The following is a 20,953-nucleotide window of genomic DNA, read 5'->3' on the forward strand; positions in this document are numbered from 1 at the left end:
GAGGCCAAAAAGGGGAGGGCCCCCGCAACCCAAAAAAAAAAAAAAAAAAAAAAAAAGCATTACAGCAAAGGAAAAAGTAGACTCATGCAATAGAAAAGAATGCAGAAATATTATATATATAATTTCATATACGATAAAGGTGGCGTTTGTATGGAAGGGACATTTATTTATAAAATGCTGAAGGGAAAACACTATAAACTTGGCTTTTAAATGAATTTGTATTCTGTTAATCCTATCAGAATGTACTTATTTGAAAAATAGCATTGTATTTTATTTACTCAGTCTAGAGATTCCTTGCTGCTCCAAGATACCCTGCATGTTGGAAATCTCTGGCTTTCAGAATCAACTCAGATTGCATCCAAGGGCATTCCGGATCCCGCCCCACTCTCGGACAGTTCAACCGTTAAGTAGGGAGAAAGCCGGAAAACGGTGTTTCATAATCTACGCTGAATCATTTCTCCAGCCCTCACCCGCACGTTTAACTTCCGTTTCTTTCAAATATCTGCGTATAAGCTCCAAGATGAGCACTATATCTTCTCCACCTCTGCTTATTTTACAACCCTATTCCATGTATTTACCCGCAGGGCTACCCCGCCACATTGTAACTGCCAGAAAGGCAAGACCGCGGCTTGCTCGTCTTTATATGCCCTGCTCTTAAGACAGCGCTAGGCGCATAGAAATGGGAAAAAAAAGAGAGAAATTCTTCGAATGACCTTTGGGACGAATCGTTTCCTTTTTCCTAAACAGGTAACTGAAACGTGAAGTTCGAAAAACTCGTGGGAAAGCCTTCTCCCAAGCAAGAGGCTGGGACTCCACACGAACAGGACTAAAAATTAAACAGGAAAACCTGTTTAATTCTCTGACTCATGCGTATTGTCTTCTAGGCTACCAACTTGCCCACAACAAAGATGGATTCTCCTTGTCCCAATTCCCCCTAAATACCAGATTTAGCAGCCATCTTTTTCAAGGGCAAGGCGCAAGCAGGAAGTCCACCCTGTCTCACAGAATGCCAGACGCCTCGAAATCAACGAGAGTCCAATCGGAATAGACGTTTACACCGGAACCGCTTTGCCTAACGACCGGAAGAGGTTTTGCGTAAGGGCGTTGGGGCGGAAGTGACGGGAAGGTGGTAGCGGAGTAGTTGGCGGGTGGTTGATCAGAGCCGGTCGCCATGTCCGCGGGGAGCGCGACACATCCTGGAGCCGGCGGGTAAAGCTCCGCGGGAGAGGGCATCGCAGCGAGCATGGGGCGTAGGAGAGGCGGAGGGATCATGGGAAGCAGCGTATGGGTGGAGGGGCGCTTAGTTGGGAAGTGTACATGTTGGAGGGCCGGACTCTTGAGAAGGGTGGTGAGCAGGCCCGGGGCCCCTGAAAAAGGCCAGCGGGGATCAGAGAGAGGAGGAAAGCACGGACTTCGGAAAGGACTAGACAAGGGGAAGGCGAAAACGAGGGTGTATAGGACGGAGTGGAATCTTTTCATGGGGGCGACGGAATAGAAAGGAAGGAGACCCTGGGAAAATGTTGCAATAGTTTTCTATTTAAGGAGAGATGGTCATTTCAGCTCCTATAGGAGATTCGAAGTTGCAGAGGGAACATGATAGAGGGAAAATGGGATGCTAAGGCGTAGTAAGGGGAGAAAAATATAAATGAAAGCTTTGGTGGAGCCCAGTATTTTCCTTTTACTTCCGTAGGCGCCGCAGCAAATGGGACCAACCAGCTCCAGCTCCCCTTCTCTTTCTGCCACCAGCGACCCCAGGTGGGGAGGTTACCAGCGGTGGGGGAAGCCCTGGGGGCTCCACCGCTGCTCCCTCTGGAGCTTTGGATGCTGCTGCTGCTGTGGCTGCCAAGATCAATGCCATGCTTATGGCCAAAGGAAAGCTGAAACCAACTCAGAATGCTGCTGAGAAGGTATTTGAAGTTGAGGGGATTCTGCTAATTGCAATTTTAATGGGGGTTATTTTGTAATCTTGTGATTCTGAATAATTTACATTTATGGAAGGAGAAAACAGCGATACAGTAATTTAAAGATTACTTAGTTTTGGAACATATTTGATGATATCTTGTCATTTGTTTTTAGGAGACAATTTTGATTGGGCTGATTACATTTATGGACCAAAAAGCTTGTTTTGTCTATGTTAACGTAGTTCAGCTTAAGTTCTATATAGTCATCTAAAGCAATGATATAATATGTTTTTTGATAACATGCACATTTTCTCTGAAGTCAAAAGAGAAATTCAGGTAAATCATGTGAGCTTTAAAATGTCACATCTAATTAGAAGCTGTAGATTCAGATTTCTAATGACTGCCTAACTGTCTAACTAAAGCGCAGTTAAACATAAACTAAAAATGAGTAATTTATATATGGGTTGTTTTGCTGTTTTCGTACAAATTGAGGAAATTATTTGGTCATTTTATAAAATTCCTGTTATAATTAGAATCTTACAACTACAGTGGATCTGAACTTTGAAGCCTTTAATATACCTTGCCATAGAATGCAAGAATCTTCCTACAGGATAAATAGTACAGTTCCATTTGTATTACTAGAATGCATGCTTTGCGCTTAAAAAATCCTTACAACAATTTTATGGAATGCAGTATTGTCACCACTTTATAGATAAGGAAAATTAGGTTCATGAATAGAAAGTAACTGTCCTAGATCTGTAAATGGTAGGCACAGATGTCTGACTTCAGAGTCACCTTGGACAATTGGGTGTTTAGCTTTTGTTTGAAAGCCTCTGGAGTTGGAGAATTAAGTGTGTTCCAAGACAGCCCATTCCACTGTAGTTATACTTCGAAAAAAATTATTTTGGCTTAAATTAAAATTGCCTTCCATGGGACCTGGGAAGAGATGAGTTCTGTGTTTGAAAATGCAATTCATGTGAAGTGATGGATATGTTAATTAGTATGTTTGTGGTGATTATTTCACATTGTATACATATATCAAGACATAAAGTTGTACACTTTAAACGTATATTTTTGTCAGTTGTACCTCAGTAAAGCTGGGGGGAAAAAAGAAAGAAAATGCAATTCGTCGGCCTTCCAGTTTATCAGTAGATAACATCAACATCGTTTATCTGTAGGCACCTGTCTGGATGCTTTAATGTTCAAGTTCTGTGGATTTGGTGAAAACTTTTAGTGAATTGGACGTTTGTTTTTCATTGTATTTTTATGGTTTGAAAACATCGTATGAGTCAGTTGTCTCTTTCTAAGGTCTAGAAGGAAATACTAAAAGCACACTGACAGAATGGATACTTGAATGTTAAAATTCTTAATACAGATGTTAATCATTTAGACTCATTTTTTCTCTAAAAAGTAATCTCTAAAATGGTAATTGAACTCAACAGGAGGCAGCATGGTGCATAAATATTGGATTTAGAATCAGAATTCCTAGGTTTGAAACCCAGAATCCCCAGTTACTGGTTGTAAATTTTAAGATTTAGTTCCTTGGTCACGTTAGCCACATTTTCAAGTGCTCGATAGACATGTGGGTAGTGGCACCCATATCAGACTGGCAAGTAGAAAACAGAAAGTTCTGTTGGACAACACTGATATGTACCTTTAAAGGTGGCCATAAGGATTCAGTGAGATAAGATGTGTAAATGCATTCTGAAAGGGGCTAAACAAATGAAAAGAGATATTGTTGAGTTTGTTTAGTTTGCCTCCACCTTTAGAAAATGTACCTAATGAACAAATAAATAACCTGTTTTTTACCTTCCTTGTGCTGTCCAGGGTAACTAAAGGTTGGGGAAGGCCATCTTGAGGTTAAAATTTTTTCAGATAACACTCAGATCCAGCTATCTGGAGTTGCCTATAGTTTATTTTATTATTATTTTTTTGGCTGTGCTGCACAGCTTTTGGGATCTTAGTTCCCCAACCAGGGATTGAACCCGGGCCCTCATCAGTGAGAGCACAGAGTCCTAATCACTGGACCACCAGGGGATTCCCTATAGTTTCTTTTTCTTTTTTTTTCTTTTTTTTTAAAATTGAAGTATAGTTGATTTACAATGTTGTGCTAATTTCTGCTGTACAGCATTTTTTTTCCATTTTATTATTTTTTATTGAAGCATAGTTGATTTACAATATTGTGGATTTGTCTGTAGTTTAAAGTGAGAGAAAACAGATCAGGTTTTAGGATCTTACTCGGCTTTTCATTCATTCTCTTTTGTTCTTCCTTAATAGAGAGTAAAGGGATGTGAATTAGATACAATTTGAGGTCACTGTAAGGATGGAATTAGTTGAATTTGTTGTGTTGTGACTCTACTGTTGGCACAAAGGCAACTTCCCATTATACAAATGAGATGTATGAGTTGTTGGACTCATGTTGTGCATGGACTCTACCCTACCCTATATTTTACTACACGTGTAGCTATCTAACTGAGCAGTAAAGCATCATAACTTGGCCCTTTAATTTTCCTTTTGGAGATTGCAGCTTCTATTCCATAACGTTTCTGTAATTACATGGTCATAAAAATGCACACACGGCCAAGGTTACAGAGAAATCTGATGATGGCCTTCAAGTAAATTGACTGTACTTGATGTCATTTTTGTGAGGTTTTGTTTGCTTTTTATTTCATTTATGAAGAATGACCAAGGAGTATTTCCAGGTGTGTTTGCAGGCAGGCAAGGGAATGGTAAGGAGGTGATGGCACTTGGGCAAGGGTAGTTTCAAATTGGACAACAAAGAGATATTTATTTCATCATATAAACTTTTTAATCTAATTTCTCTTTTTGTAGCTTCAAGCCCCTGGCAAAGGCCTAACTAGTAATAAAAGCAAGGATGACCTGGTGGTGGCTGAAGTGGAGATCAATGATGTGCCTCTCACGTGTAGGAACTTGCTGACCCGAGGACAGACTCAAGATGAGGTGTGGAGATGTCAGGCCTCTTTGGGGAAGGTGGTGGGTGGATGTAGTTTCGGAAAAACAAGGCCTTTAAACACAAACAGGAGTCAGATTTTTATTAGTGGATTTGGGTCGTCGTCTGCGAAGTCAGGATTGGGTTTAACTGTGGAAGAACTTCTTAGTGAAGTTAAGGAAACAGATATGGGTGAATTCCTTGAGTTAGTTTGAGTACAAAACAATGGAATCAAAGTTTCAGATAATAGGAGAGAACTTATTCCTGCCTATTGGAAGAGTGAATTAATGGGGAAAATCTATCCTGCTACCTGTCATTGAACTCGGTTGCCACATCATCTTTTTAATAGAATGTTTCCTTTTTAGATCAGCCGACTTAGTGGGGCTGCAGTGTCAACTCGAGGGAGGTTCATGACAACTGAGGAGAAGGCCAAAGTAGGACCAGGGTGTGTATGCATATCCTGTACTTTGGGGAAAGGTTGGACATAGGACTCACATTAGCTTCATATTTTTCATTTGTAGGGAATATGTGTATATGTTTGGTTAGTAGCTATACACACACACATGCTTTATAGCAAAATTTGGGACGTCTCAAACAGATGTTAAGCGTTAGCAGCTATTTTCTTTCCTCTTGCTCTTTGGTTTTTTACTTCACAATTAATGCTTTTATTGGAGGAAATAAGTTACAGTAAAGTGTAAAAGGAAATAATAATTGTTAATGTTTAATGTATACGTTTCTAAAGTTTTTCCCTATGGAAGTATTTCCCCCAACAAATGGGTTCCTACTTTGTCATAATCTCCCTTTTAGAAAAATCCTTTTATCAAATTCCTTATTGCCTCTATGATGATTATAGGTTGTAGGTTATCCATGTAAAGGCTTCATCTCAGTTTAGTTTCGTTACTTCCATTATTCAGTTTTTGAGGGCAGGTATTCAGGCAGTGCAACATTTTTCACTTTGGTTTAAACTAAATATAATTAGGAGGCAAAATTTGCTCCCCACTCCAAACCAAGACTATATTTAACTTTGCATATGGAGGGTTGCTGTTTTGAACTTTTTTGTCTTTAAACACGGTTATATTTTACCTACTGCTTTTTATTAACTCTGGTTAGTGATCACTTTCTTCGTTATTATAATCACAATCTGAATCTAAGCCACTTTATGTTTAGAATCTAAAGAGTCTTCTCAGTTGGGTGTGGGCCTTTATTTTAATTTTATTTATTTTATAGATTGATTGATTGATTGATTGATTGGCTGTGTTGGGTCTTTGTTGCTGCGCGTGGGCTTTCTCTAGTTGCGGTGAGCGGGGGCTACTCTTCGTTGTGGTGCATGGACTTCTCATCGTGGTGGCTTCTCTTGTTGCAGAGCACGGGCTCTAGGCGCACGGCCCTCAGTAGTTGTGGCACACGGGCTCAGTAGTTGTGGCTCACGGGCTCTAGAACACAGGCTCAGTGGTGCATGGGCTTAGTTGCTCCGTGGCCTGTGAGATCTTCCTGGACCAGGGCTCGAACCTATGTCCCCTGCATTGGCAGGCAGATTCTTAACCACTGTGCCATCAGGGAAGTCCCGGGTGCGAGCTTTTAAAGAAATGTATCTGTATGCCACCATCACTCTTGTCTCATTAGTTTGGATAGCCAAGAGCATGTTTGTTTGTAACTTATTAGACAGCCAACAAAAAAGAATTGTCTTCTCAAACATTGGGTTATCCAGTTGACTGGAGACTAATGTTCATGAGCCCATAAGAGCATATTTGATCCCTATGTGGGCCCATTAACTTTAAGCAACCAACAAAGTTTATTCATTCCCCAGCTGTAAAACCATGTTCTTAGAAATTAACTAGCAACAGCCATTTTCAAGTATATAGTCTCTTTTACTTATTTGGAAACTCTGTGAAACATTACAAATTAGATTTGGTGACCCATTTGGCTCCTTTGTTTGTGACCAGTTTGGGATCATCATTTTATATTTCTTTTTATAGGGATCGTCCATTATATCTTCATGTTCAGGGCCAGACACGGGAATTAGTGGACAGTAAGTAATGTTTTTGGCTCACCTACTGTCTTTTGTGAAGGGTAGAGTATTATACGTAATAAGTTGGCAAACTATTTGTTCCTGATGGCTGTTCTAACTCTTCTTTATGAACTAGTCATGAATGTGCTTGGGGAATCTATAAAACGGATTAAAACATGAGTAATTGAGCATTGGCCTGTGTTTACCATTGGATACTAGTCAGTTCGTTCATTTCTTTAGTATAGTATCTTACTATCTGTGTTTTTCCCTAGGAGCTGTAAACCGAATCAAAGAAATTATTACCAATGGGGTGGTCAAAGCTGCAACAGGGACGAGTCCAACTTTTAACGGTGCGACAGTCACTGTCTATCACCAGCCAGCGCCCATTGCACAGCTGTCTCCAGCTGTTAGCCAGAAGCCTCCCTTCCAGTCAGGGGTATGTTTTGTGGAGAGATCATTAACAGCGTTACCATTTCTGTAAAAATGATACATGCCAAATACTACAGAAAGTATGAAGAAAAACCTGAAATTCCAATCTGAAAGTTACCGCCATTGATATCCTATTAATGGACCATTTAGGTTTCTGAGGGGTAGTGAACTTCTGAACACACATCTCTTTATACTGACACATTCTAGAAAAGGGATTGATAGATCAAAGAGTACACACGCTGTACATTTTGAAGTTAGTGGTTTGATTTAAATTTGTAAACTTGATGGCAACTGGAGGACTAAGAAGGCTGAGTCTGATGAAGCAAGACTCTGCTGATACAATCCTCCTAGAAAAAAGGGTTGGAGAGAGCAGCCCTTATTGGAGAACATCCCAGGGCTGACTGTACTACCCAACATTTTCGTCCAGTTTTACAGTAGACTGTCTTTGCTGTTTCTTGTTAACTTACATCAGTTGGGGTAAATAGGTAGGCTTACTCAGTATTGAATCTTGGGTTTTCACCTCTTAAATAGATTTCACTGAACAGAGTAAGGTGTTAATGTTGTAGGTATACCCATGGAATATGTAGTTTGCATTTAAATTAAGCTACTTGATAGGGTTTATTTTTTAGGCTCATGGTAGAAATTATAGGGGGGTGTTTATTCTGGAAGTGATTGAAAGTATCTGGAGGATTAAAGTATTTTGCATAATAATTTTCAAGATTAGATTTTTTTGTTTTTTTTAATTCTTTTTTTTTTTTTTTAATTAATTTATTTATGGCTGTGCTGGGTCTTCGTTTCTGTGCTAGGGCTTTCTCCACTTGTGGGAAGCGGGGGCCACTCTTCATCGCGGTGCGCGGGCCTCTCACTATCGTGGCCTCTCTTGTTGCGGAGCACAGGCTCCAGATGCGCAGGCTCAGTAGTTGTGGCTCACGGGCCTAGTTGCTCTGCGGCATGTGGGATCTTCCCAGACCAGGGCTCGAACCCATGTCCCCTGCATTGGCAGGCAGGTTCTCAACCACTGTGCCACCAGGGAAGCCCCAAGATTAGGTTTTAATTATGTATTCTCTGTTTAATTTGAGGTATTCTATTCTTCTACAGATGCATTATGTTCAAGATAAATTATTCGTGGGTCTAGAACATGCTGTGCCCACTTTTAACGTCAAGGAGAAAGTGGAAGGTCCAGGCTGCTCCTATTTGCAGCACATTCAGATTGAAACGGGTGCCAAAGTCTTCCTGCGAGGGAAAGGTTCAGGCTGCATTGAGCCAGCATCTGGCCGAGAAGCTTTTGAACCTATGTACATTTACATCAGGTATGGATGGATGGGGCTGAAGATTTTTGGATACTTGTCAGCTGATCAGTACAGGCAGGAATGATTCAAAAGGAGCAAGAGAAAATGGGCTTAATCAGTAATAACATAAGGAACTTAAGTAAATATAGCAGTAATCACTTTGTAATTAGTTAATAAAAACTGAATTAAGAGGTGGAATTGGTTTTTTTAGTATTCAAATCCTTGGGTTTTATAAGGGTCTGTGATCATAAAATGAGCTGTGATAAGCCTAAAATAACTTTCATTTAAACCTATGAGAGTATTAATACATCTTATAGTAATTTTAGTGACCTTCAAATATCTTTTCTTTATATCAAGAAGTACCATAACTCAGAGAAGGAGACCAATAACATTTGGGTAACGATATTAGTTATATCTTGAAGGGCTTAAATGACTTAATTTTTGTGTTCCTATTTCGTGATTTTCAGAAACTTAGATTTGTGCTATATTGAATATATTACATTTATAAAACAACATACAAAGTGGAAGCAGAATTCTCTGTATCTTTTCTTTTTCTCCCCTTCAAATTTCTTGGTTCTTATGTCTTTGCAGTCATCCCAAACCAGAAGGCCTGGCTGCTGCCAAGAAGCTCTGTGAGAATCTCTTGCAAACAGTGAGTTGTATTTATCTGTCTGAAACTCATCTAGGAGATCTACTGCCATTTTGGACTGTGTGTCTTAGCTATTTTTCTACCTGTATTAGTTTCCTAGGCCTGCCATATCAAATTACCACAAACTGGGTGACTTAAAACAACAGACATTTATTCTCTCGTAGTTCAGGAAGCCAGAAGTCCAAAATCAAGGTGTGGGCAGGGTGGTTCCTTCTGAATGCTCTGAGGGAGAATCCATCCCATTCCTCTCAGCTAGCTTCTTATGATTACCTGCAGTCCTTGGCATTCTTTGCCTTGTGTCAGCATAACTCTGCCTCCATCTTCACCTGGCCTTCTTCCCTGTATCTCTGTGTCTATCTCTTCTTGTAAGGATAGCCGTCATTGGTTTTAGGGCCCACCCTAATCCAGTGTGACTGCATCTTAATGATCTCCATCTGCAAAACCTTGTTTCCAATTGAGGTCATATTCCCAGGTTCTGGGCAGACAAGAATTTGGTGGTGGGTGGGAACAACGCTATTCAAACTTCTACTTTATTCTGGCAACTAATATTCTCTATAAGGAAGTCAAACTCCCCTAGCCAGGGTCACAGTTGGCTTGCATTTCTTCTTCAGGAGCTATTTCAGTATGAAATTTCTAGTATATAGAGTCATAAAATCTCATTGTTGTCAGTTATTTAAATACTATTAATCCCGGTCAAGTTGTTTATGATGCACATTCCAAATTTAATAGTAGCTTTAGCTAAAGTAAGGGTGGAGCTATAATAATTTAAAACCAGTTAGCAGTGCCTTTGGGATAATTGGTTTAATTATCCATTCTTTTTATTCTATAATCAAATAACCAGAAGTTAAACCATAGGGCTGTTTTTATAGCACCTAAAGGAAATCAGGTTTGGTGGTTGAATATGTTCAACCTTGTGTTATTTGGTTAAGGTATTTGGCGTTAAGCTTTTTGGGAAGAATCTATTGTTTTCTTTGCTTTTGTGGGGTAACCTGATTTACCACCCTTGTACCATATAACTTCCTTGACCATTCCCCTTCTTTTTCTTTGTTGCCACTTGAAGTTGGACTTAGATGCTTATAATAAAGAACTGGACAGGGGAAGTACTAAATCTTCATTAAACCATGAGCTCCTTGAGGGCAAATTACCCAGTAAATAAAAGAATGAATGACTTCTCTACAGTTATACAGACAACTTAGAAATTTCCTAACTGCCTAATTTCTGTGGCTCTCTGAATGATTTTGTACCCCAGAATTGGGTCAGTTTGTGGGAGGGGCGGAGTTAGGTTGCTCCTGATGTCCATGCCCCTGGTTCCCAAAACCTGGCCTAATAATTTATAGGTGTGCCTTATTAAAATTTAGATTAAACAAGTCTAAATTTGATTGAAACATCAGTGGAAATGTTTTAATTCCTAATTACTTTGATTTTAGAATTATATATCCTTATACATACTCAGTGAATTGGGTCTGTTCCATATTGATTTGTTCCCTTCACTTTCAGGTTCATGCTGAGTACTCTAGATTTGTGAATCAGATTAATACTGCTGTACCTTTACCAGGTGTGTATGTCTTGAAGTGTTCAACTAAAAAATATCTTGCTAGTGATATTGATGTATAAAATATGATACTTGAGGCTAGATTAACTGTGCCAGGGCACTAATAATGTTCCCTTTAACTTAGGGTAATTTGGAAAGCCATTTGTGCCTCAGTAGTTTTCTTCCCTAGAGATTAAGTTTAATATTCAGCAAAAATGTCTCATTCTGCTGCAGCTGATTAAACACTTTTTTTCTTCCCCCTCAGGCTATACACAACCCTCTGCTATAAGTAGTGTCCCTCCTCAGCCACCATATTATCCATCCAATGGCTATCAGTCTGGTTACCCTGTTGTTCCCCCTCCTCAGCAGCCAGTTCAACCTCCCTACGGAGTACCAAGCATAGTGCCACCAGCTGTTTCTTTGGCACCTGGAGTCTTGCCAGCATTACCTACTGGAGTTCCACCTGTGCCAACACAATACCCGATAACACAAGTGCAGCCTCCAGCTAGCACTGGACAGGTAGGATGCCAGGATATGATACATTAGAATTGTTGAATTTGGAAAAATTGGGGCAGGGAACGGGTGGAAAGCTGGTGGTATTATTTAGAAGTAATATGGAATGTGACGTATTTTTTTTACCTGTTGTCTTTTTCCTGTGTTCCTACCACCAAACTACCTGAATACTTTGGAGTAGTGTGTACATGTGTGTATTCATCCTAAAGTTTGCAGTCAGTTTCATAACTCTTGCCACCAAATACAACTTTAGAGCAAGAGATGCCAAGCTTTCTATGAAGGGCTGGATGGTAAATATTTTAGGCTTTGTGGGCCATACAGTCTCTGTCATAACTACTGCACTCTTGTTGCTGTAGTGCAAAAGCTGCCGCAGACAATACCAAATGAACGAGCATGGCTGGGTTCCAGTAAAACTTGATTTACAAAAATAGGTAGGCCAGAACCATAGTTTGCCTGTCCCTGGCCTTGCAGTGTTAGGAAAGTTCTCATGGAGAAAGGCTGGCGTACTGCACTCATCTAAATGATTGGAACTGATTTACTAATCTTAGAAGAAATATTATACCATATACAGGTGTTCCTAGGCCAAGAGATAATGTACTTTCCAAACTCAAGGATTATAAATGCTGGTATATATTTCTGAAGCTAGGTAAGAAACTAGAATTTTAGGAAAAGAGTCAGTAGCCAGCTCATCTAGATTATGTACAGTCCTTCTTAGAGGCAGGGGAGAGACTAATGGAAGCATGGTGATGGATTTATGGCGGGTCCTCTGTGGGCCTCTCATAGTGTACCCATGCCAGAGTAAATTGCAGCCTCGAACCATTGCCCAGCCTCCTTACCAGTGGGCTGTGAGCACTGAAGGGGGTTGTACAGTGTGAAACCAAAAATGGGCTTCTGAACTCACTTCTGTTTGTGGTCCCCTAGTCGTGATTATTTTATGACTTTTATATTTAGGCATAGCTATAGTTCTGCAGCTTTGAGCCACATCCTTTTGTAATTAGGAAGCAGTATGGCAAAGTGGGTAAGAGTTGGGGTTTAGAGGTAAACTTGCAGGGTCCGTGATGCTTCGCCATTCTTGAGCTATGTGATCTTGGGATAGAACTTAGTCTATCCAGGCTTTGGTTTTCCTTATACGCAAAATGGACATAATGATCATATCTCAAAGAGTTGCAAGGGTTAAGTAAGCAGTCAGTAAATACTAGCTGTCACTAATGAGAGTTTTCCTTTTAGAAGTGCTTGTTTTCTCTAATATATCTATCTTTTCCTTTTGGGAACAACCTCTTAAAACATTAGACTTGCTCTTGACATAACAACTTACCCATGGAAGTGATAGATGAAGTTGCCTTTGCCACAAGCATTAGCAGCATTTATGATCCAGAAAGAGCTAATCACATTGATTAAAGGGCTTTAAATAAGAGAATGTTCTTGTTTGAGAACTTCTGAACTAAGTAAGTGGCTGGAGTATCTATTGTTTGTTAATGATCATGTTTGCTCCTAATGGCCGAAATGTGCATCAGGTTTTTCCTGAGAGTTCAAAGCGCTATCGAGTTTGTCAATTTCATGTTTTCCTACCATGAAGGTAGGAAGACTAGGTGATACTGTTACCACATTAGGTGATACTGTTACCACATTATACATGAAGGAAACTTAGGACCAGAAGATGAAGGATTCATATGAAACATACTGATCATTAAAGTATATTTTAATCATCCTTTAGTTACTTGTTAGTTGGACATTCTCACACTTTTCTCCTCCTTGGTTTGTTTTGGTCCCAGAGTCCGATGAGTGGGCCTTTTATTCCTGCTGCTCCTGTCAAAACTGCCTTGCCTGCTGGCCCCCCGCCCCCGCCCCCACTCCCAAGTCAACCTCAGGCACAGAAGAGGCGATTCACAGAGGAGCTACCAGATGAACGAGAATCTGGACTTCTTGGATACCAGGTTAAATAAAATACCCTGTCTTACTTTCCTCATCTTATCTTACTGTATTCTCCCTTTAAAGAAAGATAAATTCACATCTGTATCCACTGTCCTCCCAGTACTGGGATTTCTGCTTTCTGGAATCCATTTAGATTAGGTATTTATCCTTGGGGATTAATTTAAAGCAAGAGTGATTCCCTTTGGGTGGGTTTTGTCTTTGGGGTCAGTGTGATAAGAGAGTACAAAGCTCTCCGCCTAGAGAGAAGTCTCCTATGACTAGCATCTGGAAGTTCTGTAGAATTCTGCACTTCCTCTTTATACAGCAGACTCTTGAAAGCCTCTGATAGCTTGTAGTGAAATGTGTAGGGAAGAACTGTTATTCTACCAGTATATGGTTTGTATTTAAAACCTTGGCTTTCAACTTAGTGTTCTGTTTTTCCCTCCTAAAAAAGAGGATGATGTCTTTCTCTAATTCCTACACCCCTAAAAAAAGATAGCCAGAAATGCAGTGATTCTGTGCATGTACGTAGTCATTCACTAATGAGTTTTTTTAAGATTATTAAAATATATAATTTCGGTGCAGTTTTGTTTTATCAGGAGAAGCACCTTTTTTGCCAGAATCCTTGAAGCATTCTTTGAAACAAACTTTGGAGCATTTTTGTAGTTTATAACTAGATTTATACAAACCAGTTAAGTCATAGATAGTTGAACACAGACATAGCATAGTGAGTCACAACATCCCTAACCAAGTCCTACAGAGAAAAATAACAGTCTCTACTCAAACTATAGTTACACTCCAAATGCCAAAGAACTATGTAGTGCAGCTTACTGCAATTTATCAGAAAGATGAAGCACTTGACAGTTACATTAAGGAGCTAAAGTCAATACAGCAGTTGTAGATTTGCTAATGCCACTGTATTTTTCTGCTCATAGCATGGACCCATTCATATGACTAATTTAGGTACAGGCTTCTCCGGTCAGAATGAGATTGAAGGTGCAGGATCGAAGCCGGCAAGTTCCTCAGGCAAAGAGCGAGAGAGGGACAGGTAAGTTGGTTGTAACATAATTATATATGAATACATTCAGATGTCATTTTTTTGTACTATTAATGTGCATAATGATTGTTGCTATGAGCTTCCATGTTCTGAAACTGGAATGAAATCATTTGGATCAAACAAGCTCCTGTTTGTTGTAATTGATGCAGTAATGGCAAATATGATATCCCTTACACAGTCTTAGAAGCAGTTATACTCAGCCTTGAATAATTCAGTATTTGATTATTCACCTATCTTCCTTTACTTTTATTGTCTGAGTCTTAGACACTCTCCTAAGGATAGACAGTAAAAGAAGTGTTACACCATTTTTGCTACTAAGAATCATAGAATATCACTGATGCAGGTGCTTGGATGGGAGTCCAGCCTGCCATCCAGTGCTTGAATTCTCCTTTCCTATATTATGTTAGCCTTCATAAGATGGAGCTGACTTATCACAACAGTTCATTCTGTCTTATTCATTCATTCTGTTATATCTATTTTTTTTCATTTCTTAAGTGAGAATATCATACTTTAATTCTTGGTGCATCATTTTATAAACTGCCTAGAAATATGTAATGTGACTGGCAAATTCCATTAATGGACAGACCATGTTTTACATGTAATTGAAAGTATACAAAGGCATATCCATACAAATCAAACAGTTAACACAATTACTTTCAGGTCATGACAGAGATAATTTGCATTGGAAAGATCTCATTTTTTTTTTCTTCTTTATTTTGACTTTTTTGGTTTTTTTGAAGTGTAGTTGATTTACAATGTGTTAATTTTCAAGTGTACAGCAAAGTGATTCAGTTGTGTATACCTACATACCTATTTTTTTTCAGATTCTTTTTCCTTATAGGTTATTACATAATATTAAATATAGTTCTCTATTGTATCTATTTCATTCATATAATTCATTCTATTACATCCTTATAATCTTACTTTTTTTCTTTTTTTTTTTTTGGCCGCACTGCTTGGCTTGCGGGATCTTAGTTCCCTGACTAGGGATGGAACCCGGGCCCCTGGCAGTGGAAGTGTGGAGTCCTAACCACTGGACTGCCAGGGAATTTCCTAATCTTACAACTTGATAACAGCTTGAAGAGTAGGGGAGTCAGGTGGAAAGGGTTGAAGTTAAACTGAACTTGAAAGATTATCTGCAGACTATATTGTTACTCTACTTCTTATCTACTGGAGATGTTGAAATTGTTTGAATTTGTCTGAAAAATTATTTTTTTTCTTTTAACAGGCAGTTGATGCCTCCACCAGCCTTTCCAGTGACTGGAATAAAAACAGAATCTGATGAAAGGAATGGGTCTGGGACTTTAACAGGGAGTCATGGTGAGTAAGGTGTAGCTGGGGGAGCAAGGGAATGGCTAAGACTGGTCTTAAACTATTGGTTTTCTAACCTGATGTTCATTCAGGTGTGACTCATTCAGATATTTAATCCAACCTCTGTAATCTACTGGCTAATGAGAATACTTTTTTTTTTTATTTATAAGGACAGCATATAGTTACACAGCCTTTTATTTTCAACCGACGTGTGTCTAGAAAAGAGTCAGTCGACTTATATTTTATACATAGCATCAGTGACATTAAAACCCTAGGAAAAAGTAATGATTGGTAGGTCATTTCAAAATTTTGTTGCCTTTGTTGTTTTGAATACCTGGAGATAATCTGATACAGACTTAAAGATTTTTCTTTGTGTTGGGAGCTGAGCCACATCTCCCCTTATAACTCTGTTTATTGGTTGGGAATGGTCAGCCAGTGGCTGCTTTTAAAAATGTTGCTTCTTAGTATCCCAGAACTCTAAATCCTGGAGAGGTCCATAAATGGGATTATTTTTGTTCTTTGCCTGTAGTCATAATAAAAATGAACAGAAGAAAATACATTTTTTTTCTTTTCTTCTTTTCTTTTAACTCTTTAAAAGGTGAAATATCAGCCTCCAGAGACTCACTTGCTAACTTTCCTTTTTTTTTCTTTTTTCTTTTTTTTTTTTTTTGTGTGTGTGTGTGTGTGTTTCTTTTTTCTTTCTCTGCTTTCTTACATGGTTCTGGTGGATTCACATTTGCTGATGCTGGTGCTGTTTTTCGTGTGATCTTCAACGTTTTTGGGTGACCGTTGACCCTGTGACCTCAAAATGGTGTCCAATTAACCACTTACAATTAACATCTTTTTTTTAATTAACGAATTTATGGTATTATCTTTTTTTTTTTTTTTTTTCCTTGGTGGGGAATGGGGTTGGGGTTGTTTTTCTCTCTCCTAGATTATCCAGTCAAGAAGATGAAAACTACAGAGAAGGGATTTGGCTTGGTGGCTTATGCTGCAGATTCATCTGACGAAGAGGAGGAACACGGAGGTCATAAAAATGCAAGTAGTTTTCCACAGGGCTGGAGTTTGGGATATCAGTACCCTTCATCACAACCACGAGCTAAACAACAGATGCCATTCTGGATGGCTCCATAGGCAACAGTGGAGCAGAGTTTTGAGCCTCGGTGACTCTTTAGCAATAATGCATGCATTTGATTTAACAAGACTCTGGGGCCTGTACTGGGAACCATCTTGGACCTTTGCAGAAGTCAGAGATGAGTGTCCCCTTTCTTAAAGGGGTTGCATTCTTTTTAAAACATCCTTATTTCTGCCGTGGCATAGCATCTGTTAAAATTTACTTAGAATCACAAATTTGTCTCAGAAGCTTTTTAACAGTTGGTGAAATGTGCTTGTTCAACAGGGTCATTCCAGTATACCCTTTACCTGGTCCAGCCTTTTCCAAATGAATAGCCCCTATTCTGATGTAAAGCAAGTTTTATTTGTATTTTACTACTGTTTTGTGAATTTTGATAATAACTGGTTACATACAAAGCCTTACTATTTATTAGTGGGGAGATGATTTTAAGACCATCCATCCTTTCAGTGCTTAAATCTAAGAACCTCCTCATCCCTGTTTCATTTTTGGATTCTTTGTTTTGGAAAATGGGGTTTTACTAATTTGAAACTGTTGGATATAGCTGGATCCTGGGATAGTGAAGGTTTTTTTTTCCATTGGGATGATCCAAAGCTGGCACCTTCAGGCATTCTTGTCTCAGATAGCCGTTGCTGTTTTTATTGCCCGTCTAAGCTCATTGTCTTCAGCTGGGTCAGAGACAACTACTTGATCAAAAGCTGGTCAGAACTCATCACAGAAATGAAACCCAGTGGTCTGTCTCTCTCAGAACTGATTGCAGCTAAAATAGAGAGATTTGACTGCTTGCAATAGAATGGTGGACTTAGTGACTGAAATTGCAACTTGTCCTTTTTCTTGGCATTACAGGTTTTGCCAAAAGAACTTTTTTGTATCAAATATTGATGTGTGAAAGTGAAGGAGCTAGTCTGCTGAACCAGGAGTAGTTTGAGATACCGAACTGTCATTTTTGCACATTTGAATACTTTGCAGGCTGGCTTTGTATAAACGTATCCTCTGTTTTCCTATATGTTGTAAATATTTAGACCATAATTTCATTATAAATAAATGTATAAATATTCTGCTTGTGGTTTCTCTGTTCTTTCTTCTACAACCCATACATACGCTAAAATTCGTAAACTTTTTACTCATAGCATAATGATATCATAACCCCATCAGAAGAATACATACGTGGACCCAAAAGTTTGCATGTAGTTCCAAGAGTTTTATGACTTTCCAAAGTAAACCCTTGAAAGTCAAAATGAAAATGTAAAGGATTTTTGTGATGGATGTTTTCCACTTTGATATTCTAGCCCCCCCTTTATTGAACATGGTTTGTAAAGGGACTGAGTGAAGGAAATATTTTTAAAGGAAATACAAGTTATTCTTGGGAAAACATGCTTAAAAAGGAAGAGAAGGGTGAGCAGAAGTTGCAACAGAAAAACTTTCCTGTGTGAAGTTCCTTCTGGTATTTATGTGTGCTACCTAGAGGTGAATATAGTTGATAGTGCCTTCATTTATTGCTGTATTTAATTTAAGGACCCCTGAAAACTCTTGAATTATCATTTCCTGCCGGAGGGTAGTATCAATACATTTGTTAAAAACAAAACCAAAAACACCCTAATTTTTAAATATCTTTCGTTTACATTTGTTTAAAATATGTGCAGAAATCTGATTAGTCTAACTAGAACATTATCTTTGAGACCTGATTCTGTTTTTAAGAGCCCAAGTCATTGTCCTTGTCCCTTTGGGGAAATTTGCTTTTTCTGCTGTTAAGCCTTAAACTTGATCTTGGTCCTGTTTTGGGGGAGGATTTGGTGGGTGCCCGTTTCCTGTTTCCACATTCATTTGGCCAAATTTTTTTTTTTTTAATCTTCAACGGTACTGGGTAAGTTGTTATTCTAGAGGCCCCTTGTGTCGCTTATCACATACTTATTTGACTTCTGTGTTAATAATTGTTTTAACGCCTTTGTGGGCACGTCCTGAATATGCTACTCTCCCAAGGCCCTTGGCGGTGAGTCGCGGAACGGGGTTTGAGGACCTGCCGGGGAGATGGCCCTCCCCGGGGGGGGCGGGGCCAGTTGCAGGCGTCACTGGGCAGCTCCGCCCCTCCCTCCCCCCCCACCCCAGATGCGGGCGCTGGTGGCGCCATCTTTCCCGGCTGCGGGAGGGGTCACAGGTCAGTGCCGATCCTAGCCGCGAGTGAGGAGGGCGAGGTGAGTGACCAAATCCGGCCGACGTCTTCAAGTCCCGAGGGGTACGAGCAGCAGGAGTGGGTTGGCTCGTGAAAGGGAAGGGTGGGGGGGGGTGCCTGATGGCGGGCCGGAGATGCAGCTGGGGGAGGGGAGCTGTCGAGGGGAATGGGGAGGGGGCGGAACCTCCGGGTACCGCTGGTGTGAGAGGGCCCCTGCGGCCTAAGGGGCGGTGTTTCTTTGGTCCCCAAACCTCATCTTTCTCACTGGGCTCCTTCATGCTGTGCCGGCGCTCCAGTTTGAAAAGAAATTCAAAATTTCTTTGTCTCTTTATTCTTTCTGGAAAGTGTAATAATACGAAAAACCTGTGATATTTCATAGGAGTGAGCTGTCCCGGAGGGAAGGTGAGGATGTAGGGTTTCTTAGGGCAGCCAGAAAGGGAGCAGGAGTAATAGGTCAGAGTATGGGAAGGTAGGGCACTGGCTCTAGGACTGTCGTCATGGTGTCTGAATCCTGGTTTAAATATTTTCTTTATTTCCAGGTGCCTTTTCCTCGGGGCAGCCCAGGATTCTCCAAGAGGACAATGGATTCTGGAACTCGCCCAGTTGGTAGCTGTAGCAGCCCTGCAGGGCTGTCACGGGAATACAAACTAGTGATGCTGGGTGCTGGCGGTGTAGGGAAAAGCGGTAGGTGATGTATTTCTTACATTTTAAAAGAAGTTAGAATGAAAAATTCTTAGAACAAATGCCCTCCACCCAAACCAACTGGGAGACTGGCTATCATGCAATATTGATACTTACAGTTCTTTCTGTGGGTGACCTTTGTGTGGATTTTAACTTTCCTTTATTGCTTTAAAGCCATGACCATGCAGTTCATCAGCCACCGGTTTCCAGAAGATCATGATCCCACCATTGGTAAGTCAGATTATCACTTTGGTTTTCCAAATAAACCCCATAAAAGTGTCTTGGTGTCAATTTTTTCAAACAATTTTCAACCATTTATATTTTGAGCCTTTTTTGGTGTCTAATTCAGATTTATTTAATAAGAATATCACAGCAGTTGGTAAGCAAATGGATTTTTTTTCCCCTAGCTTAACTGTATATGTATATCAGCCATCTTAGTCTGTCTTTTATTGAGCATTAGTGGGACACTTTCTTTGTTATATTTTTATGGTTGGTATATTGTATTGCCAGGTTAAGGGAAAAATTTTAAAGCCACTTAACGAAGCCTTTTGCTATTATTTTTTCTAAGGGTCTGACTTGAGACTGACTCTGTAACTATGAGTCAGCTGGTTTGAACTTCCACAGAAGGAAGCAGAAAAACAAGTAGAGCCAGCCTGCTGAACTCTTACAACCCAGACATGCAGAGCCTGGACTTGTTCCACTAGAAGCCTTTAATTTACTTCCTTATACCTCAAGTTCATTACATAGCAAGGTCTTTCTTCGTGTCTTTTATAATCCTTAATGCTCTATTGTTAGTAAAACAGTGTTAGAGAGTAAAAAGTAATTTTGTTTTGCCTTTTTTTTTAAACTACTGTTCTATGTAAACACCAAGAACAAGAATGTTACTATCATTCCCGAACCATAAGGAGGCAGGTTTGATTTTTAGGAGTTATATCCCAGGATAAAAGAAAAATGGTGATGGGGATAGAGGAGGGCACAGAATACCTGCCATATTATTTGTATTTTCAGGATGTGACACTTTGTCATGATCCTGGGTCTCTAGGAAGGATTTCCATTGGGTCAGTCCTCTGCTGCTCTTTTTTCCACAGAGCCAATGAGTGTTCTGTGCTAACCCATCTTTGGATGTGGTCATTTTATATAGTAGATGTTTCTGTGGCTTGGGGAAAATAGAAACAGTGCTTATTTTTTCATGTACTATATTAAATTTAGAACATTGTTCAGGAATTCACACTATGGTGGGAATTCTGGGAATAAAATTAATGTAAGACCTAGGATAATTTACTTAGAACTCCAGAAATATCTTTTCCTGGGACTTCCCTGGTGGCCAGTGGTTAAGACTCTGTGCTTCCACTGCAGGGGGCACGGGTTCAATCTTTGGTCAGGGAACTAAGATCCTGCATGCCATGCAGTGCGGCCAAAAA

At 39.8% G+C, this 20,953-nt stretch overlaps 2 protein-coding genes and 2 non-coding genes across 9 annotated transcripts in view; all 4 read left to right on the plus strand.

Annotated features, from left to right (window-relative positions):
* The first annotated feature begins 1,119 nt into the window (after positions 1-1,119).
* KHDC4 (KH domain containing 4, pre-mRNA splicing factor) lies at positions 1,120-17,741 on the plus strand. Of its 4 annotated transcripts, none has more exons than XR_003003621.1 (14): positions 1,120-1,209; positions 1,691-1,907; positions 4,734-4,862; positions 5,217-5,296; positions 6,828-6,880; positions 7,132-7,295; positions 8,387-8,598; positions 9,169-9,229; positions 10,724-10,781; positions 11,023-11,276; positions 13,043-13,204; positions 14,145-14,229; positions 15,467-15,558; positions 16,484-16,535. XR_003003621.1 is itself a non-coding variant. In XM_024748107.1 (14 exons), exons 1-14 carry the CDS (start codon positions 1,172-1,174, stop codon positions 16,681-16,683), a joined length of 1,833 nt encoding a protein of 610 aa, XP_024603875.1. In that variant the 5' UTR covers positions 1,120-1,171; the 3' UTR covers positions 16,684-17,741. The 4 variants fall into 4 exon arrangements, 3 of the variants coding, with proteins under 3 accessions (XP_024603875.1, XP_024603876.1, XP_024603877.1); XM_024748107.1 differs by having other exon boundaries at positions 14,117-14,229; positions 16,484-17,741; XM_024748108.1 differs by lacking the exons at positions 14,145-14,229; positions 15,467-15,558; positions 16,484-16,535 and having other exon boundaries at positions 11,124-11,276; positions 13,043-13,178.
* LOC112401841 (small Cajal body-specific RNA 4) lies at positions 7,579-7,707 on the plus strand. The gene has a single exon (XR_003003637.1).
* On the plus strand, positions 12,009-12,142 carry LOC112401839 (small nucleolar RNA SNORA42/SNORA80 family). Its single transcript, XR_003003635.1, has one exon. It is a non-coding gene; the product is annotated as a small nucleolar RNA SNORA42/SNORA80 family (small nucleolar RNA).
* A 1,023-nt stretch (positions 17,742-18,764) lies between the features above and the next one.
* RIT1 (Ras like without CAAX 1) overlaps positions 18,765-20,953 on the plus strand; it is an 8,094-nt gene continuing 5,905 nt past the window's right edge. Inside the window, exons 1-3 of one of the 3 annotated variants that reach the window (XM_024748110.1) lie at positions 18,765-18,873; positions 19,391-19,535; positions 19,707-19,763. In XM_024748110.1, coding sequence (XP_024603878.1) covers positions 19,433-19,535; positions 19,707-19,763 — 160 coding nt within the window. In that variant the 5' untranslated portion in view covers positions 18,765-18,873; positions 19,391-19,432. Of the gene's footprint in view, positions 18,915-19,034; positions 19,254-19,390; positions 19,536-19,706; positions 19,764-20,953 lie in introns of those variants that run through there. The other 2 variants (XM_024748111.1, XM_024748112.1) reach the window with 2 other exon arrangements.

The sequence above is a fragment of the Neophocaena asiaeorientalis genome, unplaced genomic scaffold, assembly GCF_003031525.2.
Source record: "Neophocaena asiaeorientalis asiaeorientalis breed wild unplaced genomic scaffold, Neophocaena_asiaeorientalis_V1.1 scaffold76, whole genome shotgun sequence".
Lineage (NCBI taxonomy): Eukaryota > Metazoa > Chordata > Mammalia > Artiodactyla > Phocoenidae > Neophocaena > Neophocaena asiaeorientalis.